The sequence below is a fragment of the Hydra viridissima genome, unplaced genomic scaffold (assembly GCF_058129835.1).
Source record: "Hydra viridissima isolate aposymbiotic clone 2 unplaced genomic scaffold, HvirCarnegie_v1 scaffold_2, whole genome shotgun sequence".
Classification (NCBI taxonomy): Eukaryota; Metazoa; Cnidaria; class Hydrozoa; order Anthoathecata; family Hydridae; genus Hydra; species Hydra viridissima.
In genome coordinates this window covers 7,620,155-7,636,601 of record NW_028324301.1, presented here as the reverse complement: position 1 = coordinate 7,636,601, position 16,447 = coordinate 7,620,155, and the positions used below count along the sequence as shown (strand labels likewise).

Below are 16,447 nucleotides of genomic sequence, written 5' to 3'. Positions count from 1 at the left end.
TTTAAAAATTTTAGTTTCATAATTTTTTCATAATTGTTATTAGGTCTGCCAGAAAATTCTTTCCTTCTTTAGAATAAAACAAAATGCAAATTTTTCTTACCGCTAATAAACTTAATTGAATAATGTAATTGCCATTATTATTAATGATTTCTTGCCAGCATGAGGGAACAGTTTGTATGAGCCATTTTCGAAAAATGTTTTATCTTTTGATGCGAAAAATTGATAAAAAACGGACAGTAATTTCTGATAGACCTAATATTATTACTTTTATTATTATCATCATTATTATTACTATTATTATCATTATTATTACTATTATTATTATTATTATTATTATTATTATTATTATTATTATTATTATTATTATTATTATTATTATTATTATTATTATTATTATTATTATTATTATTATTATTATTATTATTATTATTATTAGTACTATTATCATTATTAATATTATTATTATTATTATTATTATTATTATTATTATTATTATTATTATTATTATTATTATTATTATTATTATTATTATTATTATTATTATTATTATTACTATTATTATTACTATTATCATTATTATTATTATTATTATTATTATTATTATTATTATTATTATTATTATTATTATTATTATTATTATTATTATTATTATTATTATTATTATTATTATTATTATTATTATTATTATCATTATTTTCATCATCATCATCATCATCATCATCATCATCATCATCATCATCATCATCATCATCATCATCATCATCATCATCATCATCATCATCATCATCATCATCATCATCATCATTATCATCATCACGTATATGATTATGATCTTTACACAACTATGTTACATATATACCCACATATATATAATATAGTTGTGTAGAGATCTAAATCTTCTAACATTTATGCTAAAAATCATTAAGACCAACTAATTCGAAAAACAAATAAAACAGCTGGTTAGAAATGACTTGAAAATGTAAAACAAACGATGTTTCTATAACAAACCAGCTCGTATCCAATAACCAACTTTCATAATTCTTTCTACTGATAAAAATAATTTGTTATAAATGACAAGCTAGAGCTTCAATTAAGTTTTTTTCGTTTTTTTTTTTTAAGAATATGTACTAACAAAATAAAAATAAATAAATAAAAAAAAAAACGAAATTGAAACGTGTTGCTACATTTTAGATTAACTGAACTTTAATGATTTTATTTCACTAAAATGAAAATGTTATTCAACAACCGTTTCTTGCGCATATCGATGAACCCTACATTTTTCTAGCTGCTTTCATGTAATCTTTTAAAACACGTTAACACCTACTAAACCCATCAACATTATTTTAAAGGGATAATCTTTGGCAAACTAACGTTTGTTGGTTTTTTTTTTTTTTATTTAACAAAAATTTGAACGGTAATTTGAGTGCGATACTTAGTCACGTTGTAACTACGTAAATTTAATTCAAAAAGTTTTTTCATTTCGTTACTAGAGTTTGTTGGAAAAAATATTGTATTGGTAATTCATTATGGTTTGGGTCATTGGCTAATTTAACAACGTAACGTAAATTTCTATTATGAGAAACGTGTTATCGCAGCAAAGAAATTTTGCTGCAAGAAGTCATATTAAGAGCTTTTCTGAAAAAGAAAGTCAGCATTGTAACCTTTTTATAGATAGTTTTCTTTCAAGTTTTCTTTTCAAGCTTTTTACATAAACTTGTAAAATCACCACGAAATCAAATCAATGTTATTTTTTTACTTTTTATTTTTGGCTATTACGAGTTTTCAAAATAAAAGCAGGAAGAATATATTTTTAGAAACAAAAAAAAAAAAAAAAAAAAAAACAAAAAAAAAAAAAATTGATCAATAGTTTAAACATTTTTTCTGATAAAATTAATGATTTAAATTTATGAGAACACCACAAACAAAAATAATTATTGCAATATTTTTTTAGAGTTTAAATCTAATTAAAAGAATGAGAGATGATCAGATGGAAATACGATTAGCAATTTGTGGAGCGAAACATAGTGGGAAATCAGGTATTCAACATTTACGTCGTGAAAAATGGTTTTGATACTTGTGTATTTTTCCATGAAATCTCAAAGTAACCTCTTTTTTCAAGTTTTAACTCAGAAATTTTAGTTTTAATTAACCTTAATTAAAAAAAAAAAGCTTTTCAAACTGTTAAGTTAAAAAAAAAGCCGTTACATTTTAGCACTCGCGGTGAGGTTCCTAACAAGAAGATTTATCGGCGAGTATGATTCCAACAGAGGTAAAAATTTATCATTTAAAAGACCTAATCATATTCTTAAATATGCTATAAGCTGTTTAACCGTATAAAGAATTCTTTATAGTAAAATAAACTTTGCAAGTGCCCGTTACGTTTTTTGATAAAACTAGAGTGGTATCTTGTCGTGATGTCTTGGTGTGACATACATTATATACTTAAGTATTTCTTCAAACTTTTGAGAGTGTTTTATATACATTTTTGTAGACGTCATTTTTGAGAGAACTATCAACATAGCTGATAAAAAAATCGAATTACAAGTAAATGACACAACTGGAAAGGTAACGTCATTCGATTAGCGATCAATAGCGGTTATTTAGCATCCTCTTGCCAGTTTTTCTTACTTTAAAGGGTTTAACTTTGTTAATAAAAAACTAAACTAAATAAAGTATGATACTTTATGTTATAAACTCAATTATGTTTTAATCCTATATTCAACCAATTAAACAAGCAAAAATATTTTGCTGAGCTGTGATGGTATGCAAAGAATGATTTTAAAACAAACTATATTCTTTCTTTGATTTTTTTTATATTATTTTTTCTTAAACTATTTGTGAATTTTTATTGTTTTTATTCAATTTTAGGAATGGATAAGTGATCCAGAAAAACTTGTAAATTGGGCATCAGTAATTGTTGTAGTTTATTCAATAACAGATCGCGGAAGCTTTTTAGTTGCACATAATATATTGAATGCTTTGCACAGAATAAAACCGCTTTGCTCTGAGTCCACTTTGCTTGTGGGAAACAAAAAAGATTTAAAGCATTTTAGAAAAGTCCAAAAAAGCGAAGCAAAAAGCTTGGCATTGAACTTTGGTATGAGATGCATTGAATGCTCAGCAGCCGAAGATTATGACGAAATTCACGGTTCTTTTACAAGACTTTTTTTTTCTTATTTGTTATCTTTGAAAAACACTCCTGAGACGTCAGAAGAGGAAACTCGTATTTCGAAATCAAGCCGCTCGCAAAATGTCTCAACAAATAGCTGTGATCAAAATACTAAAAAAGAAAATGTTGCGAAGCAACCTGAAAGCAAACACAGTCCTCATAAGGTATCTTTTAGAAGAAAGATTTCGGGGATAGGTTCGCGTTTAGTAGGAACGCAAAGTGCAAAGTAATTCTTTTGTTTTAAGATTGAAATACAAGAGCTCTTACATTTCCACGATCTATGTAGAGCAAACAACAAATAGAATCCTATGAAGAGGAAACAAATATATATAAAAAATAAAAAATGATTTACTTTCAAAAATACCTTTGCAAAAATATTTAAAACTTGAGAAAAGATTTGGAAACAAAATTTGAGAAAAAAAGCAATTCTTTGAAAATTAAAAACCTTTTTTTTATATTTGACAGTTTTTTTATATATATTTTTTATAAATATTTTGTATATACATATTTTATATATGTATGTGTGCATTAATTTAACAGTATTTATAGCTTATTGAAAAGCAGTTTGTTAATAAATTAGTTTACTTTTTAAATATGTGATTTTTATTGTTAACTCGCATTATAAATTGTAAATGTGACCAAAAAAGAATTTCTTATTTCGTTGAACATTGCACGAAAAAACTAACACCCGCAGATAAAATATTCATTGAACTACTAGATAACATCATTAAATGTCGTAATGCAGGGCCGTATCCACGGCCCTGCATAACATCATTTCACGATGTTATATAGTAAGTTGTTAAAATAAAACATTAGTAACTTTACATAATGTATTTAAGTTACTTTAAGATGCAACATTCAAACGGCATAATTTTTTGGATTGCATTAACAGCCAACGTTAAAAGACTTTCTGTTTTTTTTTTTTATATTTTAGAAACACTCTTCGAGATAAAATATTTATTTATTTGAAGAAAAACTTAATGGCTTAACTTTTAAGGCCACATCAAAACCCAAAAAATTTGGGAGCTTTTTGATTGTAACATTAAAATTTTTGTCCCTAATGCAAAAGACGAGTACAAATGCATTAAAACTTAACGTTTTAGATTTAAATGCCACAAAATATACCGAGGAACTGTATTTAAAAATATAAATGCACTCTTTTTCTACATTAAAATTTATGTTATTAAGTTTGATCTGTGTGATTGATGTGAGGTTAGATTTGGTCAGCAAAAGACATTATTTGTTTCCTTACTGTGTGCAAAACGATACATGATTACTTTGAGCCTTCTTAAACTTGCTCACTTTTTTTAAGTTATGCTTTTTTAGATTTTTATTGGAGAAAAACTAATTAAATTGTATTTATTACCAGTAGCTTAGAAAATTATTGAACATGCAATATCAGCGCATGAGGTCAAATAAAAAGTAATCGATAAACGTGGCAAGTATCAGCTAATTAGGCCCATTCTAAGTATGGTGAAAAGGCACATAAAAAATCAACTTATATCCTAAAATATTATATTGCATTAGAACATTTTTAAATTTTATCAATTAATGCATTTTTAATTAAAAAAAATCAAACAATGAAAACTATTTTTGTTTTTTTAAAAACAAAAAAACAGATTTTGATAATCTTCCCGATATCTTCCAAGTAGGGAATTTCATCGGGTTAGTTGGAAGTTAATTAAAAGAGTTGTTAAACAGACTGAGTACACAGTTAATTAAACAAACTGAGTAAATAAAACAGGTTAAAAGATGTGAAAACAAACGCAGTTTTGGTACCAAAAGTTAACTTTCTAACCATATTAATTGCTTTAGTCATCATAAAAATAAAACACATGCAAGTTAGCGTTTTCACCTTTGAATTTTTACCTACCACTGATTACAAAATAAACATTTAAAATTTGGAGATGTACTGTTTGTTTTCATGACTTTCTTAGCATGAAGTAAATTGAAAGAAATCGGAAGCAAGGTTTAAAAAATCATTTTCGACAAATACTTTGTTTTCTTCAATGTCATACATATCCAAAACGTTAGTTGCACCAACAGGAGCTTCCTCAATATCATCATCCAGCTCTTCATTTGGAGTTGATGAAGAGCTTTTTATTATTGAGCAGAATTTGGGCAACATTTTTCTCTCAAACTAAGAGCAGTTTCTCAGTCTTAGAGGATCGATGACACTTCCTCCTTTTGTGACTTTCAGGCTGGAAGCGCTGAACAATTGCTCTGAGGACGGTAAAGTTGCAAGAATACTCAGAAAAACAAAGGCAGCCTTATAAAGAGTTGGAGCTTACGGTTCTCGACCCGACTCGATCTTTTACTCGATCTCGCTTAATTAAAATTATCCTGAGCATAGTGGGTGTTTTTTTCTGCTAAAACCACTAGACTTGCAATACTTGCATTCCTATCTATTAGCTCCTAGTCTCCGAGTATTATGAGTAGTAGCGAGTCAAATTAGAATGATCAATAGATATGGCAATAACTCAGGCTGAAACACCCTAAATTATTTTTCTGTAAAAATTGTCATTTTACGAAAATAAGCAATCAACAAACAAATTAATGTAAAAAATACATCCATATAAATTTCCAAATAAAGGAATTTGGCAGCCTTGCTCATCAGTCAACAATATTCAAGCAGTGCCTTAGAAAGGCCTGTGAAAAGAAGAAATATTCGTTCAAGAAATTGATGTCATCGATCACATGCTAATTAGTCTATGAAAGAAGTTCGTTCTTCAATTCAACGCAGATGGCAGCACCGAAATTGGAATTTTTAGTTCAAGACAAGTTGTCTACCTGGTTAGCAACTACTTGGACCCTTGTTACAATCATGAGTAAAAAACCATTTAAAAATATTATTAGTCAAAAGTTGCAATTTAACTGACTGTAGTCTATTTCATTAGGGGTGCTAATTGTTAAAAATTACATCTAAAGTTGCGAACATTAATACTACTGATGATCAGAGGTAATGTACTCAGTTGCGAATAATTAAAAGAAATGCAAGTAATTGGGAATAATTACGAATAATTCCAAAAATGCAAATAATTACTAATGTTAGGACAATTAAATTGGTCACAATGTATTTTGGTACCGGACAAACTAACAATGGTATGAATTACTTTGCCAAATAATAATTGTATGCACTTTGCAAATGGTACGATGTACGCTCCCTTTTGCACAAATTATAAAGTTCGTCATGATTAAAAACTTCTAGAGCAACCTCACTTCGGTCCTAACTGTGTCTGGTGTTTGGTTTTTTTGCGGGACCAATATGGGCAAACACAATTAACAAATAGTGAGCACAACTTTACGGGACCGGTCTGGTTTTAATATGGGCTTCCCATATATAAATTTAGAAGTGGGCAAGTCCACATAGGGCTTATTATAGGCTGACTTATATCGGTCATAAGTGTGTTTGATAGTTGGTTTATTTATGGGACCAATGTGGGCAAACGCAACAAAAAAAAAATGTTAAAAAGCAAGATAATTCAACTTTAGTGGACCTGTGTGGTTTTAATGTGGGCTTATCATAAGGAGCGAAACCCTGACACGAATACCAGCGGGTACCCGTAGACGGGTAATGGAACAACCCGATAATTCGGATAATAAAATTACCCGAAATGAGGTAATAAACCCGATCCTCGAACCGAAATTTTTGCGCTATCGGGTATTTTCGTTCATTTTTTTTTTTTTTTTTTTTTTTTTTAATGTGCTTTTTTAAATTTAACTTTATTTCAATTCTTTTAATATCACATTTATTTCTATTTATTATTTCCACCCAGCCCGTGTAAGTATTAATTTTTAACTAATTTAAAGTTAATACTTACATGGAGTGGGTGGAACTAATACTCCATGTAAGTATTAATTCCACCTACTCCATGCAAGTAATAATTTTTAATTGAATAATTTCAAATATTTTTAAACTATTTTAGAAAACATTTGGTGATAATTACATTTATTGTTTAGGATTACAACTAGAAAAATTTCATCAGATTTTGCACCTGAAATGGAATTTGAAAATGACATTGATTATTTCCCTCTTGAGAAAAAAAAATTAGCTGGGAAAACTCAACTTAGTGCTACAACTCAAATTCTTCCCCCTTTATTTTCTGTGCCATTTTCTGTTACGGCGTCAAGTTCACCAACATTGATAACAACTTTACCGATTACGCCTATATCTTATGAAACACTATTTTCATCTCTTGACATAGCAGCATTGATGACAGTCAAAAAAGTGTTAAAGAGTACTGAGCTATTTCAAGTGATTTATAGTGAGTAATCATAGTTTTAAATAAATTTTGGTAATATTTCTCTGCTACTTTGCCAGATATTAAATACAATTGAACATATGTAAATTTTGTTTGGTTAGTTTTAAAAATTGTGCACTCTATTGTTATGTTTAGTTAAAACCCTTATGGTTCAGATTTTCAAAGACGATAAGAATATTGTGTATTTAAGATTCTTTGACTACTGGAAATGTATTATTTTTTATAGAAGCCTTAAAGTTTAACAACCTGACGTCGACATGCACGATGAAAGATTTCGAAATGTCCCTTGCAAAATGGCTTGTTGGTGCTTGCGACCGAGATGGTAATAGAGCTAAGCGTGGCGAAGCAAGAAAACAGTCTAACAAGCTCTAATTTACTTATACTTTTTTTTGTATAATATAATATTTACATTAATAGGAAATATATATTATTCTCAGCATATTGTTTATTGTTTTTATCTAATATATATATATATATATATATATATATATATATATATATATATTAATACTTACACGGGCTGGGTGGAAATAATAAATAGAAATAAATGTGATATTAAAAGAATTGAAATAAAGTTAAATTTAAAAAAGCACATTAAAAAAAAAAAAAAAAAAAAAAAAAATGAACGAAAATACCCGATAGCGCAAAAATTTCGGTTCGAGGATCGGGTTTATTACCTCATTTCGGGTAATTTTATTATCCGAATTATCGGGTTGTTCCATTACCCGTCTACGGGTACCCGCTGGTATTCGTGTCAGGGTTTCGCTCCTTATGATAAGCCCACATTAAAACCACACAGGTCCACTAAAGTTGAATTATCTTGCTTTTTAACATTTTTTTTTTGTTGCGTTTGCCCACATTGGTCCCATAAATAAACCAACTATCAAACACACTTATGACCGATATAAGTCAGCCTATAATAAGCCCTATGTGGACTTGCCCACTTCTAAATTTATATATGGGAAGCCCATATTAAAACCAGACCGGTCCCGTAAAGTTGTGCTCACTATTTGTTAATTGTGTTTGCCCATATTGGTCCCGCAAAAAAACCAAACATCAGACATAGTTAGAACCGAAGTGAGGTTGCATACAATCGGCTCTAGGTGGGCTTGCTTACGAAGATGGAATAAACACGAGCATCGAAATAAACTTTCTCCGTTAATCTTTAGATTATTTTTTGGAAACCTGAATAAAAATGATTTTTCCAGGACATCAAAGTAATTTAGGAACAGTACAGAGGAAGTTGGGGTATCAATATGATGCCAGACTACTATTAGGATTTAATGCGTCACGCACTCGATTCTCAACTTTTGAGAGTAACGCAGAAACAAAAGTTTTTACCATAATTTTTTACCTTACTTTATTTATTTTGCTTGGACTTGATTTTTATTTACTACATACCTGTTTATCCTATTACTTAAAAAATATTCGTAGACGAGTAGTTTTTCACCGTGTTAGTAGTTTTATTTTGGTTGTTATGCCATTTATCACCAAAATAAAGGTATTCTATAAAAATAAAACTGGAATTAATGGCAAAAAGTAGATGTCATTTTTGGATTCAGTATCTTCAAATTACTGAGAAACAGTTCTAATATTCTAGACATCAAAACAAAATAAATTTTTTTTGTAAGCTTTTTATTAGTAATTACTGCAGAGATAATTTATTACAGAGATCATTAGTCACGAGTTCTTATAAAAAACGCACACAAGACATACACAAATCGTTTTCGAGAATGCACTAACGATCCTCTGAAAAAGTCACGTAAAAGAAACTAGAAAATTAATTTAAAACATATAAAGACTGTGATCGATTAAAAAAGAAGAATGTCTTTCAGCTCTGTACTTTCAATTAAAGTATATTTTATTGAAAATAAAGAGACAAAAGAAATAAGGAAGTTTTCAGTTGATAGTCAAGAAGCAAAAAAATACGAAATTGTTGCAGGCAAAGTTCGTAATGTTTTCCAAAATTTACTGCACAAAGATCTTGATTTATTTTGGCGAGGTAAGAAAATAAGTCTCATGTTTCTTGTGCCTTCTAATCTATAGGTAGCTAAGCAATTTAGGAATAGCAGCAATTAGGAAACTAGTGTTGGTGCAACAGTTTGTTTCTAACACTGGTCAATTGTGACTTTCTAAGTATTTACAGGTTGTCAAGTTATCATTTTTTTTCATCCTTATATTAGACTTTCTTTTTTTCGTTTTTGTTAATATTTTTTATATTTTAGGATTTTTATATTTCTTTGTTCAGATCTTTTTTCATAAAAGATTCAGTATTAGAATTTCTAGTAAAGAATTGAGATAATTTTCATTTAAATTTTAAAACTTTTAGAACTGTATACTGTGCTTACTATATCGTTAACTTAACTTTTTTGATTTTAATCTTATTTTTCTTTAATTCAGTTGTTTAATTATTGTGTGAATGGTAGTTTTTTAGTATTTTTATTCACAATGTTTGTGTGAATTTGTTTGTTTATAAAATCATCATTGGATAGCATGATATTCTTTTAAATTTATATTTTTTGAATGAATGTGTTCTTTTTTTCTAAAATTTTATTATGCTATTAAATTTATTTATCTGAAAGAAAAAAAAGAAAAAAAAAAAAAAAAAATAGAAAATTAGATAAATGGTGTAAAGTTTTAGTAAGTCAATGATGTAAACTGGCAATCTTTTGTATAAAAATCTATAGAAAACTATTATACATAATGTTTATATGAACTGATGTGTAGTTGAAAAACTAAGATATTAATCAAGTTTAAATCAAATTATGGGCTGAAAAAAAGAACTCTGATTATGCTGTTTTTAAACTATGATTAAGTGATTTAAAATACAGTTTAGTTTTCCAAGCATTCTTAGTTTTTTCAGCATTCTTCATAACCAAAATATAAACCAGTGTCTGATGTTAAAATTTCAAATACAACTTACTATTTACATATAATGATAAAATTTCTGCTGCAGAAGCTATGTGGCTGTTTAAAGTTACTAAGAATGATCTTGTTTTAAGATATTGTGACAATACATCAGTACTGTTTCAAAAGATGTTCCTAAATAGTAAGAGTTGTCAAGGTTTTCCAACAAGTTGCTAAAAAGCTCCATATATTTCTCAAGATGGTGTTGGACCATTATTAGAGAAGCGACTTTTTGCCAGTATAACCTCAAGCCTATCTGCTTTCACTTTGATGTTTTTTGAAACAACTACTACACAGCAGAGAGATAATAGCTGAAGATAAAAAGTTTTAACATGGGTTTGGTAATTAAGTAATATTTCAGAAAACCGGTATTTAGATTCAAATACAAATAAATTTAAAATAACAAACCATTACTTTGGTAAAGTGTTCCAAAGTAACACTGAATACAAAAAAGTTAAATATGGATTTCTTTATAAAGTTTTAAAATGTAAGTGCTTGTGCAGACTGAACTTCATCAGATAATAAGAATATATTGACTTAAGAGAGATTAAAAGAAGCAATAAAACAATTATGTCTTTAAGAATATTGAAGGAATATGCAAGAAGTTACTAAGGTGCACATAATGTTGGTGCATTTATAAAAAATTGTTTTTCAACCAGTTCAAAATGCACAATTTAAAAAATAAAAAAAGCTGAAAAAGAGAACTATGTCTATGTAAATTGCCATCAAGAAAGAAAACATTATTGGTATTTAAATTCACCATGAAATGTTAAAGAGTTGAAAAAAAAATTCAAATGACAAAACACATTGAAATGAGCAAAAAAGTTGTGATTTAATGTGGGTTTAAAACAAAAAAGTGAAATGCAGAAATTGATAAATGGTTCTAAAAAATCAAAGTAGATTATCAAAAAGTTGTAGTATACTTTTGAAAGAAAAGTAATTTTGATTTGTTTGTTAATGTTTTGTTGTTTTTTTTCTAACAAAGTTTGTAATTTTTAAAAAATTTTTTAATTGAAATTACTTATTTTTTTGTTTTGTTTTTTTCTTTGTTTTTTTTTCATACTTTGTTTAATAGTATCATTTTTTAAAAAATTAGTCACTTGATAGACTGTACAAGTACTTGTACCTTAAACTGTATGTGTACCTTTAAATGTTGGTAATAGGAATTTTGGTTTCTTGATTTTTAGCCTTAACAGTTGTTTTTTTTTTTTACAATATTCTACAACATTAGCTAAAATGTTTTCATTCAATTCTAATTATTCAATCTATTTGTATGAATTATACAATCTACTTGCATGAATTATACATTCTGTTTGTGTGAGTTATACAATCTATTTACATGAATTCAACATAAGTTAAGACATTATTACACAAAAGTCTCAGCAGAAGTAAGGAAGTCGAAATCTATTTTAAAGTTCGCATGGTAAATTAGGCTTTATTTTGCAAAGCTGTTGTGATTGATTACAAAGTACAAGTACAACAACTAAACCCATGGAATTTAAATCATCGTAAGGGATGTTCAAATTCTGAACATGACCTTGCTCAAAAAATTGTAGACATTTTAAGGTACAAATGTCTGTATTTAAAAGTAAGATGGTAATCATAATAGAGAATATTTCGATTCAAAATTTTTTTAAAAATAGCTTAGTTGTTAACAATCAGGTGTATATTCCCTAAAATTCCATTCGTTTAATGACTTAAGTTATTTAGTAGTTAGGCTAAATCAAGGAAAGATTCTGTAAAAAAAAAAGCAAGGATTAAATATTTGTCACTACATAATTGATACAGCATTGTATATGTAATCAGTGATTATCTAATTTCTATTTGTAACGGCCATGTTAAAACATACAAAGTTATACTATGATTACCGTTGATATTTAACTTGATGTCAATGAGTAATCCTAATTTATAGTTATTATTTTAACTTCAAGGATTTTACTTAAGTACTTAAATGTTAGAAATCTGTATACACTATGCCATGTTAAACCTTTCAATTTATATTAGATAATGAAAACGACTACATATCAATTTCAACTGATCAAGAACTAGAAATAGCTTTCCAAGCAGTTGACAATGGGTGCTTGAAATTATATGTAAAAGGTATATAAAAGTTTTTTTTAGTAAAGTTTTATTTAAAAAAGTATAATTATAAGTATTGATTACTTAAAAAAAAAAGCTGAATGCAATTAGAATATTGACTTTAAAGCTACTTCAAAGGAAAATTGATAAGGTTGCACCTATTAAAAAAATTTAACAATATTGGAAAAAATCAAAGCAGTGTTTTGGTGGAAATATAAACATAAGTTACCTGGGGATGCTTAGGGATGTTGGACACCACCTTTTACTCATTTCCATAAGCCCATAAAGGTTGTTGTATTAGAGTTACATGGTACAAAGATGTGCTATTCTATTAAATATTTTAAATTCAGTTTGTGTTGAAATAACTGTATCATTAAAAAAAAAAAAATTTTAATCACCCCTACTCTAATAAAAGGGCAAAACAAAGTAACTTAAACCAAAATGGATACAAAGTAACTTAAACCAAAATGGATATCCGGTTAACTCATTTGTGTGGCTACATAACAGCCATGTAAACATTACAAAAAAAATAGAAGTTGCAAGTGCTCAGACAAACTTTTTAAAATACCCAATTAAAATGAGTAAAAAGGTTATTTTAAAAATTTGTCAAAGTTGTTAGATCAGTTGATTTTCCAGCTTTGGAAATAGACAACAAATTTCTATATTTATGTATTAACAATTTGCTTTATTTCTTTGATCAAAAACAAATGTTTGCTTCAAATTTTAGAGATAATTGAAAAATTTTATAGTCACCACTTGCATGCTGGTATGAGAAACTTTACCATAATATTTTGAGACTGGATGAAATAGATATAAAATAGACACTCAGTCTCTACAACAAAATCTAGAAAAATAATGGCATTGATCAGTGATGTCTCACTTATAACATTTATGTGTTATTATTGTATAGTTTTTTTAAAATATTTTTTTATGATGAAACAGTTAACTGCAAAACCAATATTGGTATTGCAATTAAGCTGAGTTTAACGTAAAAATAGAAATTATAGATTTTTCTTATAAAAAAAAAATTAAAAATGCAATTTTTCAGACATGTGGACCCAGTAAAGTGCTTTCCTGATAAGTCAGACGAGTTTTCTTTCATGACAAAAAATAGTTATTACAGGGCTTAAATTATTGCAAATGATTTTTTAAATGTTGAATTTGATGATAAAAAAACTTCATGTTTTAGAGAAACCAATAAATCTGGAGTTCATTCAAGAAAATTCAGAATTCATATGTGATGCTTGCAATACTTCAGTTATAGGTGCTCATAGATATGTAAAGATCTTTGATTTATGTTCAGAATGTAACCTAAAAGGTAATCTTTTGAATTGTAAAAACGATTCTCAACAAAAACAGGAATGTAGTTCTTTAGAAGAAGAGAGGATTAACATAGAGAAAACTGTTAAATCAGAGCAATATTCTTGCAGAGAAACAATACAAAGGCTTACAGATTTCTTTGGGTCCTGTCCTGACATTGTTATATCTTCATCCAAAACTGTTTATGAGATATTAGAACAAGAAATTGAAAAACTTAAATCTTCGAGCGTAAATGATTTCAAAGAGTCACTCAAAGACGTAGCAAAAAAACTTAATTTACAGTTTCTAGATAGTGTCCAAGCTTTTTTTCAACAAGATCAAGAAAAAGCAGGTGAAGAAAGTGTATATCAAGAAAGTGCTTATCTTTTCCCGAACAAATATATTCATACAAGTTCAAGCTCATTAAATGTTCAACATGAATTGGCTCAGAAAGAACTTAGCGAAAACAAAGATAGCGATTGGGAAATTCAAGTTGGAGCACCTGTAAAAGTCAATGCTGAGATAAAAAATGCTGAATACAGTCATTTGAATGTAAAATATTTTTTGTGTCTCTTTTGTTAGTTCTAACGATATATGTAAATTATTTAACAAAATTTTATATGTTCTTAGTCCTAAGAATATGTTTATCTCTATTTATATATATTTTTGTTTTAAGCCAATACATTCACCAAGTTGCGATTCCATGTTTATTGAAAAAGAAAACATTTTAGAAAACGATCAAACTGAGAATACACTTGAAAAATCATTGGCACAAATGGAAGCTATGGGATTTGATAATAATGATGGATGCTTAAAGCAACTATTAATTATTAACGATTGCAGGATTGATAAAGTTCTTGATACTTTGAATCCTGCAATGTAACTGTTCATTTATTTATGTACTAACATTAAAAAAATCCGATCAAAAACTATTAAGATAAACATATTCAAAAAAATTAAGATTATCTTGAATTTGTATATAAATATTTTTTTGTACATACAAAAGGTAGAGTTGCAAAATTAAAAAAAAATTATTTTTCTTAGTAAAAACTCTTAAAGGAAAAAAATGTTTTGAACATTGATTTCTTTTTGTTTTAGTTTTACTTTCTTTTTGTGATGGGTTCTTTTACTTGTTTTGTTGTTGTTTTTTTTAAAGTAAATATAATTTATTTAATATATGTAAAAAACTATTTTTATGATTCATAAAATTTGGTCTGTAAATTAAACTATTGTCTTTAACGGTAATGTGCAAAAGATTGGGAACGATTTTATTTTTTTCCTAACTCCCTGCCCCTGTATGTAAGAAAGTTTATAAGAGACTAATTAATTTTGAGTTGTTTCGTGGTCAGAAACATGTCGATTGCCTTTATACAAAAAGACTCTTCATTAATTTTTTATATTTTGGAAAAACACGATCGACAAATATAAGATTTGCAACTAAGTAACCTGACATTGGTACCACATGTTGTTTTGAATTGGCAATTATTTGCTTTGACTTTTAGGCCTCATCGTCTTGTTTTAGTTTCTCAAACATTTCAAATGCACTTAGACACTGGCCTTCAACTCTCGAAATGTTGAAACTTTTTTTTGTGTGTCTTCATGGTGGCGCTGTAAAACATTTTTAAAATTGCTTACGGTCTGTAAAGTGTTGCAACATATACAAGAGTCACTGGTGTTGTTAAATTTTGGAGATGGCAAGGTGTTGGAATTTAATGCTGACTGATCTTAGACGATGATGTAGAGTGGGACGAGGATGATGAAGCAGATTAATGCCAATTTGTGTTTGTGTAAATGCTTCATCGGAGCCAAAAAGCTTTGCTTACAGTTAAATGAGACTTCCTTTTGTTAAATTGTTAAAACTTGCAGCTGCATAAAATCGTTTAACATGACAAAATCTAAGATTTTGATCAAATTAACTATCTGGAATCAATTTAATTGTTGGTATAAACAGTTACTGAAAGGTTGAATAAATCCAACGCGACTTCGATGTTATAAATACACTGTTTGGTAGTCCTACTACACAAGTCTTTATATAGGAGTTATATTGATTTGTAAACTGAAAGTGGTGGCAGAATGGTACCGGCAGCGTTAAAACAATTTCCGACTTGTGTAATTAGTTAAACAAATTAAATGCCTTGATTGCCTGAAAATCCATTTTTTTCAAAACTCCACATACTGCGCGAAGTGTCATTGTTGATATTTCTCTTTATTGAATATTGAATAAACTTGTTAATTTGTCTTCGGTGCAAGAAAAAGCCCTGAGAGACGAATTATTGCCTGCTACGCTGACGCTTAATTTATGACTCCATCGTTTCGTGAAACCTTTTTCGCTCGTCACCTTTTTCCAGAACTAGTTAACTCTTTTCCGGAACTAAATTCAACTTTGAAAAGAAAATCTTGATCGTCATAAAATTTTCTACTGAGGTGTCTTTCTAGTTTACTAAATTTTAATTTTTATCTCGATTTTTTTTATTAAATCTTTTTTTTCTTTCTAAAGTTCACCCTCAGATACATCAGAAATTTCTCTACGATAGCAATATGGTGCTACACCATATTAAACATTTCATGTTTTGGCATTAAATGCAAAAGAAACAAAATTACAAAACCGATTTCAATAGATTTAAATCACTTGTTTGAAAAACGCCACTAGAGATATAATCCTGATTTCCATAACATCGGAAACTGAAGAAACCAACTGCTATCAGAGAAAAATTGTTTCCATTCATTGGGA

The 16,447-nt window shown here is 28.1% G+C and overlaps 2 protein-coding genes and 1 pseudogene across 3 annotated transcripts; all 3 read left to right on the top strand.

Moving 5' to 3' along the window:
• Positions 1-1,464: 1,464 nt before the first annotated feature.
• Positions 1,465-3,708, top strand: LOC145185648 (ras-related and estrogen-regulated growth inhibitor-like). Of its 2 annotated transcripts, XM_080061617.2 has the most exons (4): positions 1,465-2,036; positions 2,213-2,269; positions 2,492-2,565; positions 2,869-3,686. In XM_080061617.2, exons 1-4 carry the CDS (start codon positions 1,973-1,975, stop codon positions 3,397-3,399), a joined length of 726 nt encoding a protein of 241 aa, XP_079917743.2. In that variant the 5' UTR covers positions 1,465-1,972; the 3' UTR covers positions 3,400-3,686. The 2 variants fall into 2 exon arrangements, with proteins under 2 accessions (XP_079917743.2, XP_089934946.1); XM_090078820.1 differs by lacking the exons at positions 1,465-2,036; positions 2,213-2,269; positions 2,492-2,565 and adding an exon at positions 2,575-2,761 and having other exon boundaries at positions 2,869-3,708.
• Positions 3,709-9,103: 5,395 nt separating this feature from the next.
• LOC149891744 (uncharacterized) lies at positions 9,104-14,979 on the top strand. Its single transcript, XM_090078819.1, has 4 exons — positions 9,104-9,433; positions 12,343-12,438; positions 13,607-14,268; positions 14,393-14,979. Exons 1-4 carry the CDS (start codon positions 9,256-9,258, stop codon positions 14,597-14,599), a joined length of 1,143 nt encoding a protein of 380 aa, XP_089934945.1. The 5' UTR covers positions 9,104-9,255; the 3' UTR covers positions 14,600-14,979.
• On the top strand, positions 10,171-11,076 carry LOC149891745 (uncharacterized; annotated as a pseudogene).
• Positions 14,980-16,447: the final 1,468 nt, after the last annotated feature.